The following is a 21,515-nucleotide window of genomic DNA, read 5'->3' on the forward strand; positions in this document are numbered from 1 at the left end:
CCACAAGGAGTCTATCACAAGATCTAGAGAAGACGAGGAGCACAAATATGGGAACATGTTAGCAAGTTAAGTAAATAGTTAGAACAAAGTTTGTAGCTACTATGTGAGAAAGTCTATTACAGTTTACACAGTGAAGGCAATCATACAAGCAAATTCTCCTCCGTTTCCTTCCTCTTCTTGTATCGCCGCTATCCCTCATGTCTCTCTATCAATCTCTCTATCAGACCCCATTGCTTTATCTCTTCTCGATCTCGATCCTTTTCTTTCATCATGTGTTATTTCCCACCACTCGGGCCATCTCCCTATATGAAGGCTCTGGTTAGCTTTTCCAACTCATTGTAAGTCATTCATTGTGTAATTTGGGATAGTTGACAAAATCAATTGAACCAAAGTACTCTCCCTCCCATGGATAAAGCTTCAGTTGTTAAACCTGTTAGCTTTCCTTTGACCTTCTCCACAACATCTCGAAAGTGGTCTTTAGCAATTGTGTTGTGTATCGACGTCGCTTTTATGATCGAGTTTAGCCATGGTGTTTTAATATAGTAGCAACATAAATTGGGTGTATACTTGAGCTTTAAGGGTCTGACACTTGGGTTGAGCAGTGATGGACGCGAGCCGGGATCTAAGAAGAGCTTGACCGACTCAAGGGCAAGAGGCCAAGATCGAAAGGATGCTCGGAATACTGAGGGGAGGAGAGAGCTTGATACTGAGGCAAATGACTTGAGGGTGAAGAGCCCAAATTTAGGAGTTAAAGAACTCCGAAATAAGATTTTTCAATCATTTGAATAATTCACTCTTAATATATCGACATACAAGTTATTTTCTTCATATATATACATAATTTATCATGATTTAGTCAGGAAGCTCTTCAAGGCTTGCAAGATGCAACTATGCAACGTGCATATATATATATTTTTTAGTTTTTTATTTAACAAAAAATAGGATGTTGATAATATTATGTAGTGTAGTTCTTGGAGGTTACCTAGGGTTGTGTCTATATCAAAAAGTCAACTAGACAAAGGATTTCCAATCTTCTCATATCATACATTATCATGCAAAGTAGATAGATAAATGCTTTCACATGAACAATGAGTCAAAATGAGTTGTCTCTTCTCTATTAGTCGAGGTTTTTTTGTCCTTTTTTTTTAAATGATAATTGCTGCTGTCTTGCATGTGAAATCAAGCTTACATTATTCTTTATTATTTGTTAATTAATTAACTGATCTCATCATCACATTTGGCAATGGTGAGAAATAAAATAAAAATAAATGAAAGTTGACTCCATAATTTAAGTGCATCAACGGGCCTACTCCAACAACTTACTATGCTACTAACTACAATTATTTGCTCGCAAGGTAATAATATAGTGGTAGGAAGTTTAATTTTTCAATTTCATAAGCATGAACAGATAATTTTTATTAATGAACTGTTGATCTAAAAATACTAGATTAATGGACCGTCTAGTAATAAAACTTTTTAAATTATCTAATGATGGATGAGAATTTTTTATAGGGTTGAATTAGTTACCTTGAAATGAGATGCTAACTAAAAAAAATAAAAAACTACAATCATAGAAACAAGAATATGATATCCATTCGTTAGTACATGATGACAGTCAATTTAATGTTTTTTTAAAAAATTATTCATATTTTTACTTGTTAATTTTAGTAAATGAATAATATTAAATTATTTTTAAAAATTTTAAAAGATATAGAGGTGTAATGATGCATGAAGGCACTCTTGGTTTTAAAGTCAACTCCATCTTTTTGTGTGTCTCCTCAACCACAAGCAATCCTTGATGGATCTCAATGTTCAAGAAAAAAAACAAAATATAATTATTTTTAAAGGAAGAAAATAGATGAAGCATAAATATTAGTTTATTTAGCCTATACAATATAAAGAACAAAAGTAAAATTTTCATATATGTATATATAATTTTGGCAAATCTTTCTCAAATATTTTTCCAATCAATCTGCTTTGTCCTAACCTGTTATTATTCAACAAGCAATCAAACACTTTTGGATGCTTGTAATAATGGGATATTATTACCCCGGGATTATGATGTGATGCTAAATAGGGAACAGACTCCCTACAAAATGAAGCTTCAAATGGGTTTAAAAAAACTTAAATAGAAAGAATTGAATACCTAAATTATATATATATAAATGAATATTATTCCAATTTGCTAGTAATCATAACAACTCTATAATGGATTAAGGAATTAGAGATAGATTGAACCGGAAGGGATGGATTTTAATAGATTAAGTAAAAAAATTTACATAGATAATTATACTTCTTTAGTAATACTATTAAAGAAGTATAATTAAACTTCAAAATTAAGTAAAAAAACATAAATATAATCAGGGTTGGTTTGATATTAATTTAAAGTCTTTAGAATCGTTCAATAATTTTGATTAAGAGGTTTAAGGATTTATAGAGCTTTAATCACTTTTGACAAAAAAAAACTGAATGCTATTTAGGAAACTAATTGAAAATTTAATTAATTAATTACTAATTAACTATTTAGTAATTATTTAATTGACATTTGAATAATTAGTAACTGTTAATAACCAAAATTAATAAATTTGATTACCAAAGAGTGGTAGATGATCAAAATTATAATTCTTTAGGAAATAATAGGAGTTTGGCTGCCAAAATTATTCATTATTTAAAATAAATATAATTATTAATTATTTAACAATGGGAGGTAGGGATGATAATTTTTTCTATGGATTTGATATGGAAAAAATTTGAAACGGAGATAGTTTCGGAAAGTCTTTTTGGGTATGAATTCAGATTGAGAGATTTTTTAAATCCCTATAGTAGTTAAACGAGGAGGATGAGAATTTCTCGATTAAATAAAATAATAGATGAGGACGAAAAGGGGCTCAGATATAATTTTGGGGCAGGACTACAAACCTGCCTCCGCCCTCTCGCCATCCCTAATGGGAGGTCACACCATAATTAATTTATTTGCTTTTTATTTAGCAATAAATTATTAAATAATTTTAAATGTATGCTATTTTTTCAATTAGAGAAGAAGTTGAATTATTAATTTAATAATATATAGATTAATTACATTCTTAATAAGAATATATATATAAGAATAAAATAAATGATGTTATGTTGTTTTTCCTGCATTTTATGAATTCACATGATTAATGAGTTGTCACCTCTATAAAAAGAAGGCAACGCCCAAAGTTGAAGGCAGAGCAAGAGCAATCGCCACAAACACATCAACAATGGCGAAGATCGCGTTGGGAGACCACCGGGAGGCGGCGGAGCCCGGTTGCATCCGGGCTGTCCTTGCTGAATTCATCCTCACCTTCCTCTTCGTCTTCTCCGGCGTTGGCACCGCCATGGCCGCCGGTGAACTCACCAATCCTTCCTCTGTTCCCTCTTCGTTCCGATTCCCCTGCTTTGAATGATTAAGTGTTGCATGCGTGCAGAGAAGATGATGGGCGGGGACTCGATCATGGGGCTGACGGCCGTGGCAGTGGCGCACGCACTGGTGGTGGCAGTGATGATCTCGGCCGGGCTGCACATCTCCGGTGGCCACCTGAATCCGGCGGTGACGCTGGGGCTGGCCGTGGGCGGAAACATCAGCGTCGTGCGTTCGGTGCTCTACGTGATCGCGCAGCTACTTGCCTCCGCCGCTGCATGCTTCCTCCTCAAGTACCTCACCGGCGGATTGGTAATCATTTATCCCATTTTACTTTTTACCCCTAAAAGCTAAGATTATAACACTATCGTACAATTTCGTAATTTATTCAATACATATAACTCCCTAACACGTAAAAGTTAAGGTTGCAACATATTTAAATATACAAAAGCTTTGGTTGTACTATATTGCATTATTTTACAAGTTTCTTAAATATATCTTTTGCATCATTTTACTTGTACATTATTTATAAATAAGTCAACTATTGCATCATATTTTTAAACCCTTTCAATAATATCATTATAAATTTAAGTATTCGACCATATATATATATATATATATATATATATATATATAACTGCATTTTGACTAACATAATTCGACTAATGACATCAGGACACTCCAGTGCACACTGTAGCAGTCGGGATGGGCTCTCTACAGGGAGTGATCATGGAGATCGTCCTCACTTTCTCTCTTCTCTTCTCGGTCTACGCCACCATTGTGGATCCTAAGAAGCTCATCCCTCCAGGACTTGGACCCTTGTTGGTAGGTCTTGTGGTTGGGGCCAACATCCTCGCCGGTGGCCCATTCTCCGGTGCATCAATGAACCCGGCTAGATCGTTCGGACCAGCCTTGGCCACCTGGAACTGGACTGACCATTGGGTCTATTGGGTCGGACCGCTCGTTGGAGGTGGCCTTGCGGGGCTGATCTACGATCAAGTGTTCCTGGTGAGGCCAACACATGTGGCCCTCCCAAGAGAGGACGTGGACTTCTGAGGAGTTAATTAACTATGGTTGTAGCTTCTTTGTTTGTCTAATAATAATGCCATGAATGTTTAGGCTTAAGCTAGTAATTTAAACAAACAGGTTGATGCCTGGCCTTAATGAAAGCAAGTTGATGTTTGGAAGTCTTTGTATTGCCTTCTTGGGTGAAATTGAACATTATCATATAACATGGCATATTCCTACAAGTTCTAATGCAACGACACTGACAATGTGTTAGGGAACTATAGAAACTTATCTTGGACTTCTTTCTTCAACTGCTCCAGCCTCTGAATGATCTTTGGGTTCATCAAGTCCCTTGCTTCCTTCACTAGTGTACCTTCCCTGCTGAATAGATAGGCATCCACCACTGTGTTAATCAAACTGTACAATACCTCTGGAGTTCTGCAAGCAATGCACATAGATTCAATCAAAAATAATAATACTGAACTGGGAGAGCAATGGTGTTAGTCGGAAAGACTTACGTGAACAAACAATCAACATTCTCTCCTTCCAATTCATCCCCAGGTGTAAATGCATCCCGGAGTGCAGATAGTCGTTGTTCAGGATCCTCGATTGTGAGGAGATATTTGAGTATCCTGACTTCCTTCGGCATCAATCTCTGAAGATTACCAGCAGCAGTCTTGTATAGATGATAAAGTATATCCTTTGCCTGGTCAATGGTTTGAACGACATGCAAACATGTGAAAGATCAAAAAAGGCATTGCAATACGCCTCTAATAAAGGGAACTAGCCGTTTAAGAAAATAACTAGTACCTCATCTTTCATCAAGTTTGATTCTTTTGCAGCTGACCACGCTTTGGTAAGCATCAGCGTCAAAGCAGAATCAAGTTCTTTTTTCTCGGCTAGATTGTCAATCTTCCTGCAGGCAGCATCTAAAGTCGGCGAATTGAGTATATCATTTAACTTCAGCTCGGCAGTATTGAGGGCCTCAATGCTTTCTGATGCATTGTCGTATGATTGTACAGCGGCAATACAAACATTTCCTAGCCTTGCAATCTCTGTTGATCAATTAATTGACCAGAAGCTAAATTACACCGAGAACAGAAGATCCACGAGAAAAGACGATAAAAAGGATATCTATAAAAAACACCACCACCATCATTCAGCCATTTTCCCCCAACTATTTGAGGTCAGCATGATACTCATCTATAAACAAACCTCTGAAAATTCAACTCCAAACAAAGGACAGATATCTTTGCGAGTATACATGTATTGTGCATCAAGTTTAATGGAACAGTGTACTCATTTATTCATCTTTAAAAACTGGATTGGGAACCTACATGTTAGGGCCGCATCCTAATCGAATAAATTGGTGGATTAAACAAGAAGCACTAAAAAAAATTACGTGTTCGTCTTAAATTTATATTCAATAACTAACATTGAAGCATTGCAGAAAGAAAAGTTATTGCTATAACAATGGCCAAAATACTTGGGGCAAGATGGCCAAAACTATAGAAGGAATGTTGCTAGTGGAGTGAATTTGTCAAACAATCTGCACAACTCAACTCTATTTAGCAATAAGAGAGTTGGGTTAAGCCTTTCAAAATCGCATTGATATTTTTACTTGTTAATTTTAGTAAATGAATAATATTAAATTATTTTTAAAAATTTTAAAAGATATAGAGGTGTAATGATGCATGAAGGCACTCTTGGTTTTAAAGTCAACTCCATCTTTTGGTGTGTCTCCTCAACCACAAGCAATCCTTGATGGATCTCAATGTTCAAGAAAAAAAACAAAATATAATTATTTTTACAGGAAGAAATTATATATATATATATATATATATATATAATTTTGGCAAATCTTTCTCAAATATTTTTCCAATCAATCTGCTTTTTCCTAACCTGTTATTATTCAACAAGCAATCAAACACTTTTGGATGCTTGTAATAATGGGATATTATTACCCCGGGATTATGATGTGATACTAAATAGGGAACAGACTCCCTACAAAATGAAGCTTCAAATGGGTTTAAAAAAACTTAAATAGAAAGAATTGAATACCTAAATTATATATAAAAAAATGAATATTATTCCAATTTGCTAGTAATCATAACAACTCTATAATGGATTAAGGAATTAGAGATAGATTGAAACGGAAGGGATGGATTTTAATAGATTAAGTAAAATAATTTACATAGATAATTATACTTCTTTGGTAATACTATTAAAGAAGTATAATTAAACTTCCAAATTAAGTGTAAAAAAAACATAAATATAATCAGGGTTGGTTTGATATTAATTTAAAGTCTTTAGAATCGTTCAATAATTTTGATTAAGAGGTTTAAGGATTTATAGAGCTTTAATCACTTTTGACAAAAAAAAAAAAAAAAAAACTGAATGCTATTTAGGAAACTAATTGAAAATTTAATTAATTAATTACTAATTAACTATTTAGTAATTATTTAATTGCCATTAGAATAATTAGTAACTGTTAATAACCAAAATTAATAAATTTGATTACCAAAGAGTGGTAGATGATCAAAATTATTAATTCTTTAGGAAATAATAGGAGTTTGACTGCCAAAATTATCCATTATTTAAAATAAATATAATTATTAATTATTTGGAAGGAGAGCCTTGGTGCAACAGTAAAATTATTATTTTATGATCAAAATATCACGGATTCAAATTCTGAAAACAATCTCTTACAAAAAAAGAGAATAAAACTACGTACAATGAATCATTCCTCGAGATCCCGTATAGTGAAAGCTTCGTGCATCAGGTTATCCCTTTATAATTATTAATTATTTGACAATGGAAGGATGATAATTTTTCTTATGGATTCGTGGAAAAAAATTTTTGAAATAGAGATGGATTCGGAAAGTCTTTTCAGGTATGAATTCGGATTGATATTTTTCAAATCGCTATAGTTAAACAAGGACAGATATGGGGATCCTTTTATGAAAGATATTGAAAATTAAAACCCTTTTTGCTAAGTGAATGGACACTTAAAGCGGACATGAAAATGAAAATTTAATTCTAACTAGATAAGGATTTTTTGATTAAATAAAACAATAGATGAGGATGAAGAGGGGGCTGAGATATAATTTGAGGGCAGGATTGGGGAATCCGCCCCCCGCCCCGTCCTCTTGTCATCCCTAATGGGAGGTCACACTATAATTAATTTATTTCCTTTATAGTTAGCAATAAATTATTAAATAATTTTAAATGTATGTTATTTTTTCAATTAGAGAAGAAGTTGAATTATTAATTTAATAATATATAAATTAATTACATTCTTAATAAGAATATATATATATAAAAGAATAAAATAAATTATGTTATGTTTTTTTTTTCTGCATTTTATGAATTCACATGATTAATGAGTTGTCACCTCTATAAAAAGAAGGCAACGCCGAAAGTTGAAGGCAGAGCAAGAGCAATCGCCACAAACACATCAACAATGGCGAAGATCGCGTTGGGAGACCACCGGGAGGCGGCGGAGCCCGGTTGCATCCGGGCTGTCCTTGCCGAATTCATCCTCACCTTCCTCTTCGTCTTCTCCGGCGTTGGCACCGCCATGGCCGCTGGTGAACTCACCAATCCTTCCTCTGTTCCCTCTTAGTTCCGATTCCCCTGCTTTGAATGATTAACTGTTGCATGCGTGCAGAGAAGATGATGGGCGGGGACTCGATCATGGGGCTGACGGCGGTAGCAGTAGCGCACGCACTGGTGGTGGCCGTGATGATCTCAGCCGGGCTGCACATCTCCGGCGGCCACCTGAACCCGGCGGTGACGCTGGGGCTGGCCGTGGGCGGAAACATCAGCGTCGTGCGTTCGGTGCTCTACGTGATCGCGCAGCTGCTTGCCTCCGCCGCTGCATGCTTCCTCCTCAAGTACCTCACCGGCGGATTGGTAATCATTTATCCCATTTTACTTTTTACCCCTAAAAGCTAAGATTATAACACTATCGTACAATTTCGTAATTTATTCAATACATATAACTCCCTAATACCTAAAAGTTAAGATTACAACATATTTAAATATACAAAAGCTTTGGTTGTACTATATTGCATTATTTTACAAGTTTCTTAAATATATCTTTTGCATCATTTTACTTGTACATTATTTATAAATAAGTCAACTATTGCATCATATTTTTAAACCCTTTCAATAATATCATTATAAATTTAAGTATTCGACCAAATATATATATATATATATATAACTGCATTTTGACTAACATAATTCGACTAATGACATCAGGACACTCCAGTGCACACTGTAGCAGTCGGGATGGGCTCTCTACAGGGAGTGATCATGGAGATCGTCCTCACTTTCTCTCTTCTCTTCTCGGTCTACGCCACCATTGTGGATCCTAAGAAGCTCATCCCTCCAGGACTTGGACCCTTGTTGGTGGGTCTTGTGGTTGGGGCCAACATCCTCGCCGGTGGCCCATTCTCCGGTGCATCAATGAACCCCGCTAGATCGTTCGGACCAGCCTTAGCCACCTGGAACTGGACCGACCATTGGGTCTATTGGGTCGGACCGCTCGTTGGAGGTGGCCTTGCGGGGCTGATCTACGATCAAGTGTTCCTGGTGAGGCCAACACATGTGGCCCTCCCAAGAGAGGACGTGGACTTCTGAGGAGTTAATTAACTATGGTTGTAGCTTCTTTGTTTGTCTAATAATAATGCCATGAATGTTTAGGCTTAAGCTAGTAATTTAAACAAACAGGTTGATGCCTGGCCTTAATGAAAGCAAGTTGATGTTTGGAAGTCTTTGTATTGCCTTCTTGGGTGAAATTGAACATTATCATATAACATGGCATATTCCTACAAGTTCTAATGCAATGACACTGACAATGTGTTAGGGAGCTATAGAAACTTATCTTGGACTTCTTTCTTCAACTGCTCCAGCCTCTGAATGATCTTAGGGTTCATCAAGTCCCTTGCTTCCTTCACTAGTGTACCTTCCCTGCTGAATAGATAGGCATCCACCACTGTGTTAATCAAACTGTACAATACCTCTGGAGTTCTGCAAGCAATGCACATAGATTCAATCAAAAATAATAATACTGAACTGGGAGAGCAATGGTGTTAGTCGGAAAGACTTACGTGAACAAACAATCAACATTCTCTCCTTCCAATTCATCCCCAGGTGTAAATGCATCCCGGAGTGCAGATAGTCGTTGTTCGGGATCCTCGATTGTGAGGAGATATTTAAGTATCCTGACTTCCTTCGGCATCAATCTCTGAAGATTACCAGCAGCAGTCTTGTATAGATGATAAAGTATATCCTTTGCCTGGTCGATGGTTTGAACGACATGCAAACATGTGAAAGATCAAAAAAGGCATTGCAATACGCCTCTAATAAAGGGAACTGGCCGTTTAAGAAAATAACTAGTACCTCATCTTTCATCAAGTTTGATTCTTTTGCAGCTGACCACGCTTTGGTAAGCATCAGTGTCAAAGCAGAATCAAGTTCTTTTTTCTCGGCTAGATTGTCAATCTTCCTGCAGGCAGCATCTAAAGTCGGCGAATTGAGTATATCATTTAACTTCAGCTCGGCAGTATTGAGGGCCTCAATGCTTTCTGATGCATTGTCGTATGATTGTACAGCGGCAATACAAACATTTCCTAGCCTTGCAATCTCTGTTGATCAATTAATTGACCAGAAGCTAAATTACACCGAGAACAGAAGATCCACAAGAAAAGACGATAAAAAGGATATCTATAAACACCACCACCACCATCATTCAGCCATTTTCCCCAACTATTTGAGGTCAGCATGATACTCATCTATAAACAAACCTCTGAAAATTCAACTCCAAACAAAGGACAGATATCTTTGCGAGTATACATGTATTGTGCATCAAGTTTAATGGAACAGTGTACTCATTTATTCATCTTTAAAAACTGGATTGGGAACCTACATGTTAGGGCCACATCCTAATCGAATAAATTGGTGGATTAAACAAGAAGCACTAAAAAAAATTTCGTCTTAAATTTATATTCAATAACTAACATTGAAGCATTGCAGAAAGAAAAGTTATTGCTCTAACAATGGCCAAAATACTTGGGACAAGATGGCCAAAATACTTGGGACAAGATGGCCAAAACTATAGAAGGAATGTTGCTAGTGGAGTGAATTTGTCAAACAATCTGCACAACTCAACTCTATTTAGCAATAAGAGAGTTGGGTTAAGCCTTTCAAAATCGCATTGCTTACCATTTTGTTTTTCTAGGTCGGCATAATAGGATTCTGCTACAGTATGAAGATGTGCAAAGAATTCCTTTGTGAAATCCTTCCGACGCTTAGCAACAATATAACCTATATTATCTGGTGTCTCTATAATAACTTGAAGAAGCTCATCATGCCTTTGCACGTCATCATCAACCTGAAATAATTGAACAGGAATAACTGATCAAAGATAAGAAAGCACTAATTCGATCCCAAAGATAGAACAAGATATGTTAGTCCCAACCATTTTAGGGTCAACTATACGAATCTTATCCTCCATTGAACTTGCATATATTACTATATCACTAGCAACATCTCTATAATCACTATCATCGCCAACCTGCCTTTGTCTCAACCATTTGCATCAGATACATGATGCTTGTCTTTACATTGAGCTAGCTATCTCACTAGTAATATTCAAATCATTAAATCACTTTTAATTACATTAACCAGAATTTCTTGCATTCTTTCTCTACCATTTACACCGGGAATTCTAGTTGAGTCAGCTTGTCTGACCATAGAATATATTAGTTGGATTAAATATATTTATGTTATAATTAACATATTTTCCTTCTATCACTTTTGGGAACTACACAATTTTTCTTGAATATATCTTTCATCGCTTGAAACTTAAGCATTCCTAGGCATTGTTTAACCATGTTAAAGTGAAAAATAATTCTCTTACTCTCTCCTTCCATCCTTAGTCCCAACATCACCAGAGCTGGAGGACCAAATTTGATAACATGTACACGCCCAAGGGAGCCTCAATCCAACAGCAAGGCATTTAGGTGAAGGGCCCTTGATATTTATGCCTGTTCAAGGAGTCAATTATGTGAGACTAAAATGAAGAGGTTACCACTTATTATACCCTCAAAGCTACAAACATCCATCTGAGTGCTCTCATTGTTTTATTTTTTTCTACCAGTTTTCTTTTCTGACTACTCTATAATTTGACCTCTGAAAATAAAACTCATCTTTTGCCCACTCCATAATCGTGTCAAATACTAACACTCAAACACCAACGCTCCTAGTGGACAAGATATCACTATTGACCATATACAAAAGATTTTAGAAATAACATATCACAATCCACAACTATGTCAGATACTCTATTTGAGTCCAAGTAACATAGACTTGGACTCATAAAGTATAGCTTGCTATACCATAATCTTACAAAGTTTCCTTTTACCCTAATGAATACACCACAAGAATCTACAAGAATCTAGAAACTCATCTTCATTCCAATAATCTACTATACCATAATTATGTTATCTTCATCATCCAAATATTTAGACTCTTCATTTCCCATTCATAGCCATGGTAAACACTGATACTACCCTATTGATCACTTGTAAACAAAATTAAGAAAAAAATGTGTCAAACACTTGGATGCACAATTCACACCCATGTTGGATAATTGGTGATAGAATCCAACCAACATAATTTCATCAACATCTTTTTGAACAAAAAATAAAATATATCTAAAATTCTAATAGAAATTTTGTGTGCCTCCAATTTAATACTTTCCTAATATCTCTTCTTACTGGTGAACTATGTTTCATTTGTTCTTTTTGAGTTCTACTTAACATAAAACCTTTGATTTTTTAAAGTCTAACTTCATAACTCAAAGCTTTGACTTAAAAGAGCAGTCCGGTGCACGAAGCTCCCGTTAATGAAGGGTCCCACTATTATATGCAGCCTTACCTTGCTTTGCAAGAGGCTGTTTCCGAGACTCGAACTCATGACCTCTAGGTCACATGGTAACAACTTTACCATTGCGCGAAGGCTCCCCCAACTAAAGCTTTGACTTATTCTATTTACATGCTAATCAATTAGTATATTAGTGCCTACAAGTAGAAAACACAAAAATATCTGTGTTGATTAAGATCTGAAACAATAGACGGACTACAGAGAACATTCATCACTATAATACACCAAGGTAACTATCAAACAAGTGATCATATTTGAAAAGTGAGTTCAACACTATTGAGCACTACCCATCAAGGTTATTCTAGAACCTAAAGAGCATTCAGAAGAACTTGGAGAATCATACGAGCAAACTTGATAATGCAAAGAGAGAATTCAAAAGAAAAGGTGTAAAAAAACCTCTTTCAATTTTCTACTCAATCGAAGAAGCATGTGCTTCCTCCCTGGATCACTCTCACTATCTGCTCTTTCCTGACAACGCTTGTAAAAATGTGGCCTGATATTATTCCATTCTCTGCTAAAAGCTAGCAATCTTCTCCAATCGGTTGTGGTAGGCTTATCAACCAGGAACACTCCAATTAGTTTATCACAAACTTTAACCATCTTAGAATCACTGATTTTTCCTGGGTCACTGCCTTCATTTTTATTTCCCTTGTCATCTTTTGATTGCTCTTCACACAAGGTTGTGTTCTCGGACTCTATGAGATTTGATGAAACCTTTTCAGTAATGCTACTTGGCACTGCTGTCATGTCACCGAGTGCTGCAAAGAAAACAGCAATATCATGAGCACCTTGGTTGAACCCACAATGTAGAAGCGGCCAGATAGACCACCCAAGTCTAAGTAGTTCAAATGAATGCCTAATAGATGATTTGAAGAGTATAGTCAATTCCAAAGCTTCCTCAAGCAGAATATCTACAGGCAAATCTTGCACTATTGTTCAGATATGTAATAAAAGGACGAGCAAACGCATAATTGTTTTTCACGGGTAGCATAATTTCCTCTTCAAAACAACCAACAAAAAGAAGGGAAAATGATCTGAAATAGTCGAATTACCCCTAATTGTAAAGGAAGAAGACAAGATTCCTCTTCGACGATCGGATTGGATGGGAAGAAGCCTCACAGATACGATGGCACGCGAAAAGACCGGAGCGGCAGCTGAACTCCGTGACGAACAAGAACCGATGCAAAGAGGCAGGGACGACCGGAGAACGAAGGAAGAAACCATCTCCGCGATTCAATCAATCGTTAGGGTTTCCAGCTCGCAGATCACTGCGCGAGAAACCTCAAAAACCAACAAGACGCCACGACGAAGGTATCGTAACGACCCTATTTGCGATGTTGCTTGTAGCGTATGGAGTGATATATCAGTGATATACCGGTGGAAGTTGTTACCATTCCGGGATATTAATTCTGATATGTTCTGATCTGCAAACACAAATTTTCAGAAAACCCCCTCCTCAAACTTCAGAGAGCAATTCACCCCCTTCTCGTTCATTCTACTATTTCATCCTCTTCCTCGAATCAAATTTAAGTTTAGATAGAGCCATTCTAACCTTAATTTGAACATATTCGAACCATCAAATCTTAATTTGAAACCATTAAATAAAAGCTCACAAATGACTCAAGAACAAGTACATATTGCACGGTGGGCAAATTGAAATATTCACACCATAGAAAATTTTCCTAATTGCAAACTGCAAAGAATTCGATACAATTTATTCTATACAATAGGGAAAATATCTCAAAGCTACGAGAATCAAAGAATCAAATACTGACTGAAGACGTGAACAAGCCTGTACATTGTTAAAATTTGGGGAAATAACCGAAAGAATGAATGAAATGGATGAATACACATGCAGACCGACGACTAACTCTTCAAGATATACACTTCACAGGTAGAGGAGAAGATTTTAATCCTAAATAAATCGCCTTCACAATGGCAACGAATTTTAACAGGGTGTCTTTCGTGTACCACTTCAACTTCCATGTGTGGACCTTTGGGGTTTCGACTGGTCGCTTCTCCTTCTTGATATTACCAGAAAAGAAGTTAGTAGCAGGCATGACTTCGACGAATGTCAAGGTCACATATCCCTCGGGACAGAGCTCAATGACCTGAGGAGGCAGACATGGATAAGTTGTAAATACTTTATGCCACAACAAATCAATGTGAAGGATCTATGAACTTGAGATGCAGGCCAAACACAGATATGTCAAACGATATCCATCAGCCTTTCAACTATAATAAACATAGTCGCAGTCTAATGATTTTCCTGCTTTGTGTGGTCTGCATGTCTCAACGTCCTATCGAGCTATATATATAACGAGTTCAGGAAGAATAATATCATGGATAATTAAAGTTTTGACAGAAAAAAGGAAGAGAAAACTCATAAGAACCATGTTTGTATGCATATTCATTTACTATAGGCCCATCATTAACTGATCTATAATGTTTATTAACATTAAAGATTTTAACTACCAGCATGGTAGCGAAAGAGAACTATACCTGACTTAGAGAACAAAAACATGCAACTTCAGGATAAACAACAATCAACTATTACCATTTCAAGTATATCCTGAATTATGCATCCAGAATCCAGAGAATAGTATGGGGAGCTCGATTCAGAATCAGCTATGGAAGTACCAAATTGTGGATGATTCTCAATGCACACGAGCATATATTCTTCAACTACAATAATTGTCCTCGCAACCCAAGGTTCACCTGTGCATTTGACCAAAGAAACTGATAGTCCAACTAATCAATCCATCCTCAAAGATCATCAAAAGTAAGAGGGTGACAGTGCAAGATGTCTTTCGAAAAAATTAATCATTGAATGCCATAACACGAAAGATTAATATGAAAAAGACTCCAATACTCTCGATCTTGAACCTAAGAAGCAAATTTAATGCCAGAAATTGTTAAACCATGGCATAGACATCAAGTCTAATAGAATTGAACACAGGCAAGCACTATACAGTGCTAACCTACCAACCTGCCTGGTTTTGCATGGAAATTTGTGCAAACCATAATTTAAAATTCATTCCATTCCGTGCCGTCGGCATGGACGAAAAAATTGATTCCACCTGCCAACCAGTATGTGAAAAAGCCAGACACCTATTCTGCAAGATTTATTTCCACACGATACAAAATGAATGTGTGCAGTGACTCATCCATACCCCCTCCAGACCCCTTCTTTATAGAGAAAGAAACAAAAGCAGAGCTCCTCCTCTGCACACCTCCTTAACACAACGAAAGCATGAGTAGATATCTTCTTCCTCTTCTTCCATTGCTCCTCCTATGCATTGGCTCCGCTCAAAGCTCTAGGTGTGTCAGGTGAGTTCCTCATCTCTACTCTTCCTCTCCAACCTCCTTCCTTCTCTCCTTTCCCCTTCTCCTGCTTCAAGACCCACCCATCTAGCATCGATACCAACATCGACAACATTATCTCAAATTCTCAAGCCACTCAGACACTGAAGGTCTCCTGATCATATATAATTAAAATGAGTCTCCCAATCATGTGTAATTCCAATGAGTTAGATCCTGTAGCAGACTAAGTAAGAAATACACTCTGGCATTCCTGAGGTTATACACTCACTGCTGAGTTTGTGCTTAGGACAGTTTGTGCTTTGTTGAGCAAATAAAGAGCTAAGGAAGACTTCACCAAAAATGAGAACTAGGAGATGTGAAAAAAATGCATTGTTATCTTTCTACAAACCAAAACTTGATCTACTCACTAGAGATGTCAAGAAAAGTTAAACAAAATAAGAAAAGAACTAACAGATTCATCAAAAGTTTCTGATCTAATGACTTCAGGAACATGGATGCTTGTTAGAGACTAAGAGTAATTAAAATTAGCTAGATACTATAATAGTGTAATTAAAATAAGAAACACAGACACTCATGAGGTTCTTGATTGATTCTGTAGTTTGCACTAAAATGGTTCATGCTATCTTGAGCAAGTCAAGCTGTGAGGCTAAATAAAAATAAGAGCCAGGAGATTTAAAAGAAATGCATTTTGTCTTTGGACAAAACTTGACCTACTCACTAGCAATGTGAAGCCTAATTAAACAAATCACAAGAAAATAACTAAACAGATTCTTTAAGATTGTGCCTACGTGAGGAGAAGAAGAGGGAAAAGAAAGGAAAAGTTTTGGGGAAGGAAAGAAGTTAAGAAAGGGAATGGCGAGGGATTTTCTTTATTTCATCTGATCAAAGAATGGAAAGATGACAAGCTTAAACTCTTTTCCCTTTTTTCCTCCCCTCTTACGCCAACTTCTGGAAGGAACCAAAATAAATTGCTCCTTTATTTTCCCTTATTATTCATTCTGCTACTGAAGTAGACAAGGGACTGCTTTCCTTCCCCCCTTAACAGCATACAGGGTCTTGATCTAATAACTTCAGATTCATACCTCCAGCGTTGTCATGCCAAAACAGAACCATGGAGCATAGGAGCAGTCCCATCTTCGGAATTCCACATACATATTTCTCAAGCATTTTTACCTGGACATTCTCCCAACTGCAATTCAAATTTTTGAAAGAGAAATCAGAGAAGAAGTGCCAAAACTGGAAAAACATAAAGTTTGTGTGGGCATCATAGTTAACACTATTATGACATGATTGGAAGCTTACCTCTTCAGAGACCATATACCGTTCAATGCAGCAGAATCAGATATCTGTAACAGAGATAGTAGATTCTCCAATTTTATAGAACTCCTTGTCAAGAACAGGTACGTTATCTTCCCCTCCAGATATATCCTAACAATGATTTCACAATTTAATGCACAAGTCCTAGATTAGCAATCCAAGAACAAAAACTATATGAAACCTCAGTGCTTGCAGTCCAAGTCCAGCCCAAATTTCTCTTATATCTTCCAGTTTGTGGCTTCCGACAATTTGGGTAATAATGTCTGATGAGGAATTACAGAGTCATTCCTTGAAGTTGTATGAAAAATAATAAACAATTGAAACAGTTTATACAGCAAATAGTCATACAAGAATAATTGATTCAACTTGAAAATGATTCAAACCTTGGCTATCAGGCATTGTATCAATAAAAATGACATATATTTTTCTCTCACAAGTTCGCAGAATAGCAACTTCACTGCATAATATACAGAAGCAATTTACAAGTAGCTTCAAATGAACATGATTATTTAGCCACTGGCATAAGATACAAAATTGATGTCCTAAACCTTACCGCTCTTCAACAACCGTTCCGAGCTGAAATATACAACCACAACAAACTATATCCTCAATTGTTTCTGCTTCAGAAGTGCCAAAGTCCACTATCTTCAGTTGCAATAACTCCTTTAGGTTTTCATTTTGTGCAGGATTAAGGGCTCCACTACCAGTATCTGAATATGTCATGTTACTTTCTTGTGAATCCTTCAAATGGGTTTGAGTAACTTCATTGCCAGTTGGTTGATCAAGTATTGGTTCAGTATTAAGATTTCCTGAGAGTGAGATAAATCTTCTCTTAGGTTTTGATCTAACTTTCTGTTTCTCAGATCCACCAACTTCATGATTTGCAATGTGATTGAAACAGTCCCCACCATTACTGCAAATGCCGTGTGCATAAGATAGATAGTCACTGTCTTCTAGGTTAACTTCCACACTGACATCTTGCTCAACACAATTATCATATAATAGAATGTTATTTACTATTGATGGCCTGCAATGCCTTCCACCAGCAAGATATTTGATGTCCAGTGATGTCAGTGAGTTGTCACTAGAAACATGTTTCATAGGTGCTTGATTCAACAAGCTATCCAAACTGGAGGAGCTTAGATTGTGTGAAACACCACCACTGCTACTGGTATCATCTGATGTTTCCATAGAAGTTACATCAGCTGAGTGCTGCAAAAATTCTTCCTCATGGTCAAGTTTGTGATGAAGGATATCCTCTCTATAATGTGGAGGTGAGTTAGGGTGCAGAGAGGATGGGTGTGATCCAATGATCTTCTCAGGAGCCATAGTTGGTGCATTTTCTGACTCATAGCCTCCATCTGGTGAATCACCGTCAACAGAGTGAAGCTTTACTTTTAAATGAGAAACATCTTTTGTTTCTAGAGAATAGAAGTTTGATTTGCCTTGCTCACAATTAAATCCTGAATTTCTTCCATTCAATGACGTATTGCTATCATTCTTGGTAATCTCAAGCTCAGTTATCTCCTTACTGGAATAATTACCATTATCACTATCTTTAACTGGCATATTGAGGTCCAAGTTGCTTTGACATGTTTCTCCTTCTAGAGTTTCTGCAACCTCCGTAATGTATTTTGAACTTGAAATACTTCCGAGCTGATTATGGTATTTTATTTGTCTTATCATAGGATAAGCCAAACCAAACTCCACTGAGTGGATTTTATCCACAAACTTATCAGGTGTCTGATTCAAATACTTTTTAAATTTTTGCGACCAAATGGTAGATCGTTCATTCTTCATGTATTTTGCTACATTCATTAACTCAGCTATTCTTGATTCACTGTCAGAAATGATCTCATCTTTTCTCAAACTTTCACTATCACACAATATAGATTCTTGGTCAGAGCTAATTAATTGCCTCTCATCCTCAATATTCGCTAGACGAGAAAACTTTTTCTACAAAGAGAATATTTTATTCTCAAAATTCATAATTTTTTGCATTTTTGACAAATGTATAGAAATTCTTCATTTTAGAAGGTAAAAGGTGATATGAAAGTTTCACAACAAATATTAGGTTATTAGTTTGCCATTTGTACCTTCTTAGTAGCTATGATACTCTCATCTTCAACAATATCTTTTGCAGGAAAATAATATCCACATCCAGCAGCAGGCTTCTTTTGGCTCCTTGCAAATATAACATGTCTTTCCCAATACTCCCTTGTGCTAATGCTTTTTCCATCTAGCACTAACTAAAGCAGATAAATGATAAAAACATCACCAACAATTTGTACTGTATTATGTAGAAACGACAAAGTAAATTATTTCAGGAATACAAGAATGAAGAGTAAAGAAAAAAGTCACAGCTTACTCTTTCCGGATTAGAGAAGAAACTGAAAACATGTGCTCTGAACCACCGAGTGCAACATATTGGATTTCCTTCCAGCCACAGGTTATGCAGGGAAGGAAGGATGCCGAGGATTTCAAGTGCTGTGAAACTGGAAATAATATTGTAGGAGAGATCGAGCCCTTCAAGTGACTTTAGATTCTCAATTCCATGAACTGAAGTTAAGGCATTATATCTTAGAACAAGTTTAACTATTCGACAAGAAACCTGGAGAAAGTGAGGACAAAAATATCATTTCCACATCTTGCATGCACTCCTCTTAATAAAGGTCATTTTAATCTGAGTACTAAAACTTCTAATAGGCAATGAAGCGACAAAAACTTCAAAGCAGTATAGTAAGCCCATGAAAACCAACTATACCTCACTAAATCGTGCTACTGATCGTAGATGATTGAACCCAAGATCAAGATATCGCAGCTTTGTAACCTTTTGAAGGTTGTCAATTTTGGCAAACCTGTTCTGACTTAGATCCAAAGACTCGACAGCGGGTAATAATTGCAAGGACTCATCCATTAGAACTAATCGATTGCAAGCACATGATATAAACTTCAGTTTGTTCCAGGTTGGAGATTCTTTTATGTCCACGATTCTATTGGCAAATACATGTCTGAGGCATTCCTAAGTTTCAGCAACATAGAATGTGAAAAATAAGCGCCCTTGAGAATCATCAAAATCAGCAAATGCCTAAAGATTCTGGCATAAAACTTAGAGGAATGCGTGAAAGATAATAGTAAAAGTTTTCATTTCATATTGCAAATTATGATCTTTCATATTTTTTTCTCTTAAGTCAAATCTGCATACTCATAGAGAATTTTTGAGCCATAAAAATTTGAATAACTAGCACGAGAAATCTTGGGCCAAAAAAAACATATCTGACGCAAGAAAATTGGAGAAGGAATGGAATCTCAAAAGAATTTAGAATAAAAAAAATATCAATCAACTCATTTCTAGGAAGAAAAGGCACAAAACCAAGAATCCTTGCGCGTGAAATATGCACATAATCTGCTATTAATTCTTTCCTTAATAAACAATATATTAGAGTAAACTGGAACGAACCGAAACAAACTGTGGACACTAAGTTAAGCAAGAGAACAGTTAATTAAGAGCACTCAAACGAAGTACGCGGACATGCTGTAAGTAGCCATACATGTTATTCAACAAACCGAAAGTTCGAAACCTTCATGCAGCACTTCTGGATCAATTGAAAATGAAAGGCAGCAAGAAAGAATCTTACAGTGGAATTGTAGCAAATAAGCTTCTCGAGCGAGTGGCGTAGCTCGAGCAAGCCCCTGGCGGAAGAGGTGGAGAGGTCGCATCCCCGGAGCTCGAGGACCTTCAGCCTCCCAAAAGGAAGCAGCGAGATGGGCGTCGGGTCCCTGCCCGGCGGCGGGAGCACAGACACCACCTTGAGCGAGGTGAGCAGCGCGAGGATTCGCCGCATATGCTCGATCGCCCTGTGGTCTCCGAGATCAGAGACGTAGGCACGGAGGTAGTCAACAGGGGCGCCGGCGAGGAGGCCCTCAAGCTCCTGCAGCGCCTCCAGCCGCGTGTGGACATAGCGGAGCCCCAAGGGATTCAGCTTCAGAGTGAGGGATCCCTCAAGGAGCGGCCCGGCGTTGCGCTCGACGAACCGCAACAGCTGTTCGAGGTAGCGATCTCCCGTGACGATCGCCATCCCCCGGCGAACCGAGCGAAGGGCGTCGAACGATTAGGGTTCCCGAGGCACCGCCATTGGCAAGGGCTCGAATACAAGGAAGAGAATTTCGGTTTAAAACTGACGAATTAGGGCTGATAGGAGACCGGAGGAGAACGACGACGAGGGAGCGCGAGAGGAACCGCCACGGCGATGATCGAGCATCTCCGTTTCCGCCAAGGAATTTCCGCGATTGAGCAACCGTAAGTAGTGACGAATCCTAATTATTGGAAATCAAATAATTATTTGAAACATTTATTGATTTATTTTAAAGACAATGGGTCCAAAAAAGGCCAACCTGTCCCACCGGCTAGTGGTGACGTGGGTTAACTTGTGGGAGAGAAGGTGATCGTGGGGCCCGCTTCGGCAGCGTCGTGGATGGAGAATGGATCCGCTGTCGTGCACAGATCCGTGTTCGCTGTCCGTTGAACAAG

General features: G+C 37.2%; 5 protein-coding genes across 6 annotated transcripts; 2 read left to right on the forward strand and 3 right to left on the reverse strand.

Annotated features, from left to right (window-relative positions):
* Positions 1-3,182: 3,182 nt before the first annotated feature.
* Positions 3,183-4,569, forward strand: LOC122042999 (probable aquaporin TIP4-3). The gene is made up of 3 exons (XM_042603422.1): positions 3,183-3,369; positions 3,450-3,694; positions 4,058-4,569. The coding sequence occupies exons 1-3, from the start codon at positions 3,243-3,245 to the stop codon at positions 4,436-4,438; spliced, it is 753 nt and encodes a 250-aa protein (XP_042459356.1). The 5' UTR covers positions 3,183-3,242; the 3' UTR covers positions 4,439-4,569.
* On the reverse strand, positions 4,561-5,477 carry LOC122043000 (uncharacterized protein At4g37920-like). The gene is made up of 3 exons (XM_042603423.1): positions 5,201-5,477; positions 4,909-5,096; positions 4,561-4,828 (listed from the first exon to the last, which is right to left on the reverse strand). Exons 1-3 carry the CDS (start codon positions 5,252-5,254, stop codon positions 4,669-4,671), a joined length of 402 nt encoding a protein of 133 aa, XP_042459357.1. The 5' UTR covers positions 5,255-5,477; the 3' UTR covers positions 4,561-4,668.
* A 2,311-nt stretch (positions 5,478-7,788) lies between these two features.
* On the forward strand, positions 7,789-9,168 carry LOC122043002 (probable aquaporin TIP4-3). The gene is made up of 3 exons (XM_042603426.1): positions 7,789-7,980; positions 8,061-8,305; positions 8,657-9,168. The coding sequence occupies exons 1-3, from the start codon at positions 7,854-7,856 to the stop codon at positions 9,035-9,037; spliced, it is 753 nt and encodes a 250-aa protein (XP_042459360.1). The 5' UTR covers positions 7,789-7,853; the 3' UTR covers positions 9,038-9,168.
* On the reverse strand, positions 9,156-13,676 carry LOC122043001 (uncharacterized protein At4g37920-like). The gene is made up of 6 exons (XM_042603425.1): positions 13,396-13,676; positions 12,740-13,101; positions 10,622-10,790; positions 9,800-10,044; positions 9,508-9,695; positions 9,156-9,427 (listed from the first exon to the last, which is right to left on the reverse strand). Exons 1-6 carry the CDS (start codon positions 13,565-13,567, stop codon positions 9,268-9,270), a joined length of 1,296 nt encoding a protein of 431 aa, XP_042459359.1. The 5' UTR covers positions 13,568-13,676; the 3' UTR covers positions 9,156-9,267.
* Positions 13,677-14,001: 325 nt separating this feature from the next.
* LOC122043003 lies at positions 14,002-21,304 on the reverse strand. Of its 2 annotated transcripts, XM_042603427.1 has the most exons (11): positions 20,623-21,304; positions 19,749-20,006; positions 19,353-19,595; positions 19,081-19,233; positions 17,538-18,940; positions 17,368-17,441; positions 17,166-17,247; positions 16,970-17,095; positions 16,750-16,856; positions 14,901-15,061; positions 14,002-14,454 (listed from the first exon to the last, which is right to left on the reverse strand). In XM_042603427.1, the coding sequence occupies exons 1-11, from the start codon at positions 21,061-21,063 to the stop codon at positions 14,218-14,220; spliced, it is 3,285 nt and encodes a 1,094-aa protein (XP_042459361.1). In that variant the 5' UTR covers positions 21,064-21,304; the 3' UTR covers positions 14,002-14,217. The 2 variants fall into 2 exon arrangements, with proteins under 2 accessions (XP_042459361.1, XP_042459362.1); XM_042603428.1 differs by lacking the exon at positions 19,749-20,006.
* Between the last annotated feature and the right edge of the window lie 211 nt (positions 21,305-21,515).

Source organism: Zingiber officinale, chromosome 2A (assembly GCF_018446385.1).
Source record: "Zingiber officinale cultivar Zhangliang chromosome 2A, Zo_v1.1, whole genome shotgun sequence".
Classification (NCBI taxonomy): domain Eukaryota; kingdom Viridiplantae; phylum Streptophyta; class Magnoliopsida; order Zingiberales; family Zingiberaceae; genus Zingiber; species Zingiber officinale.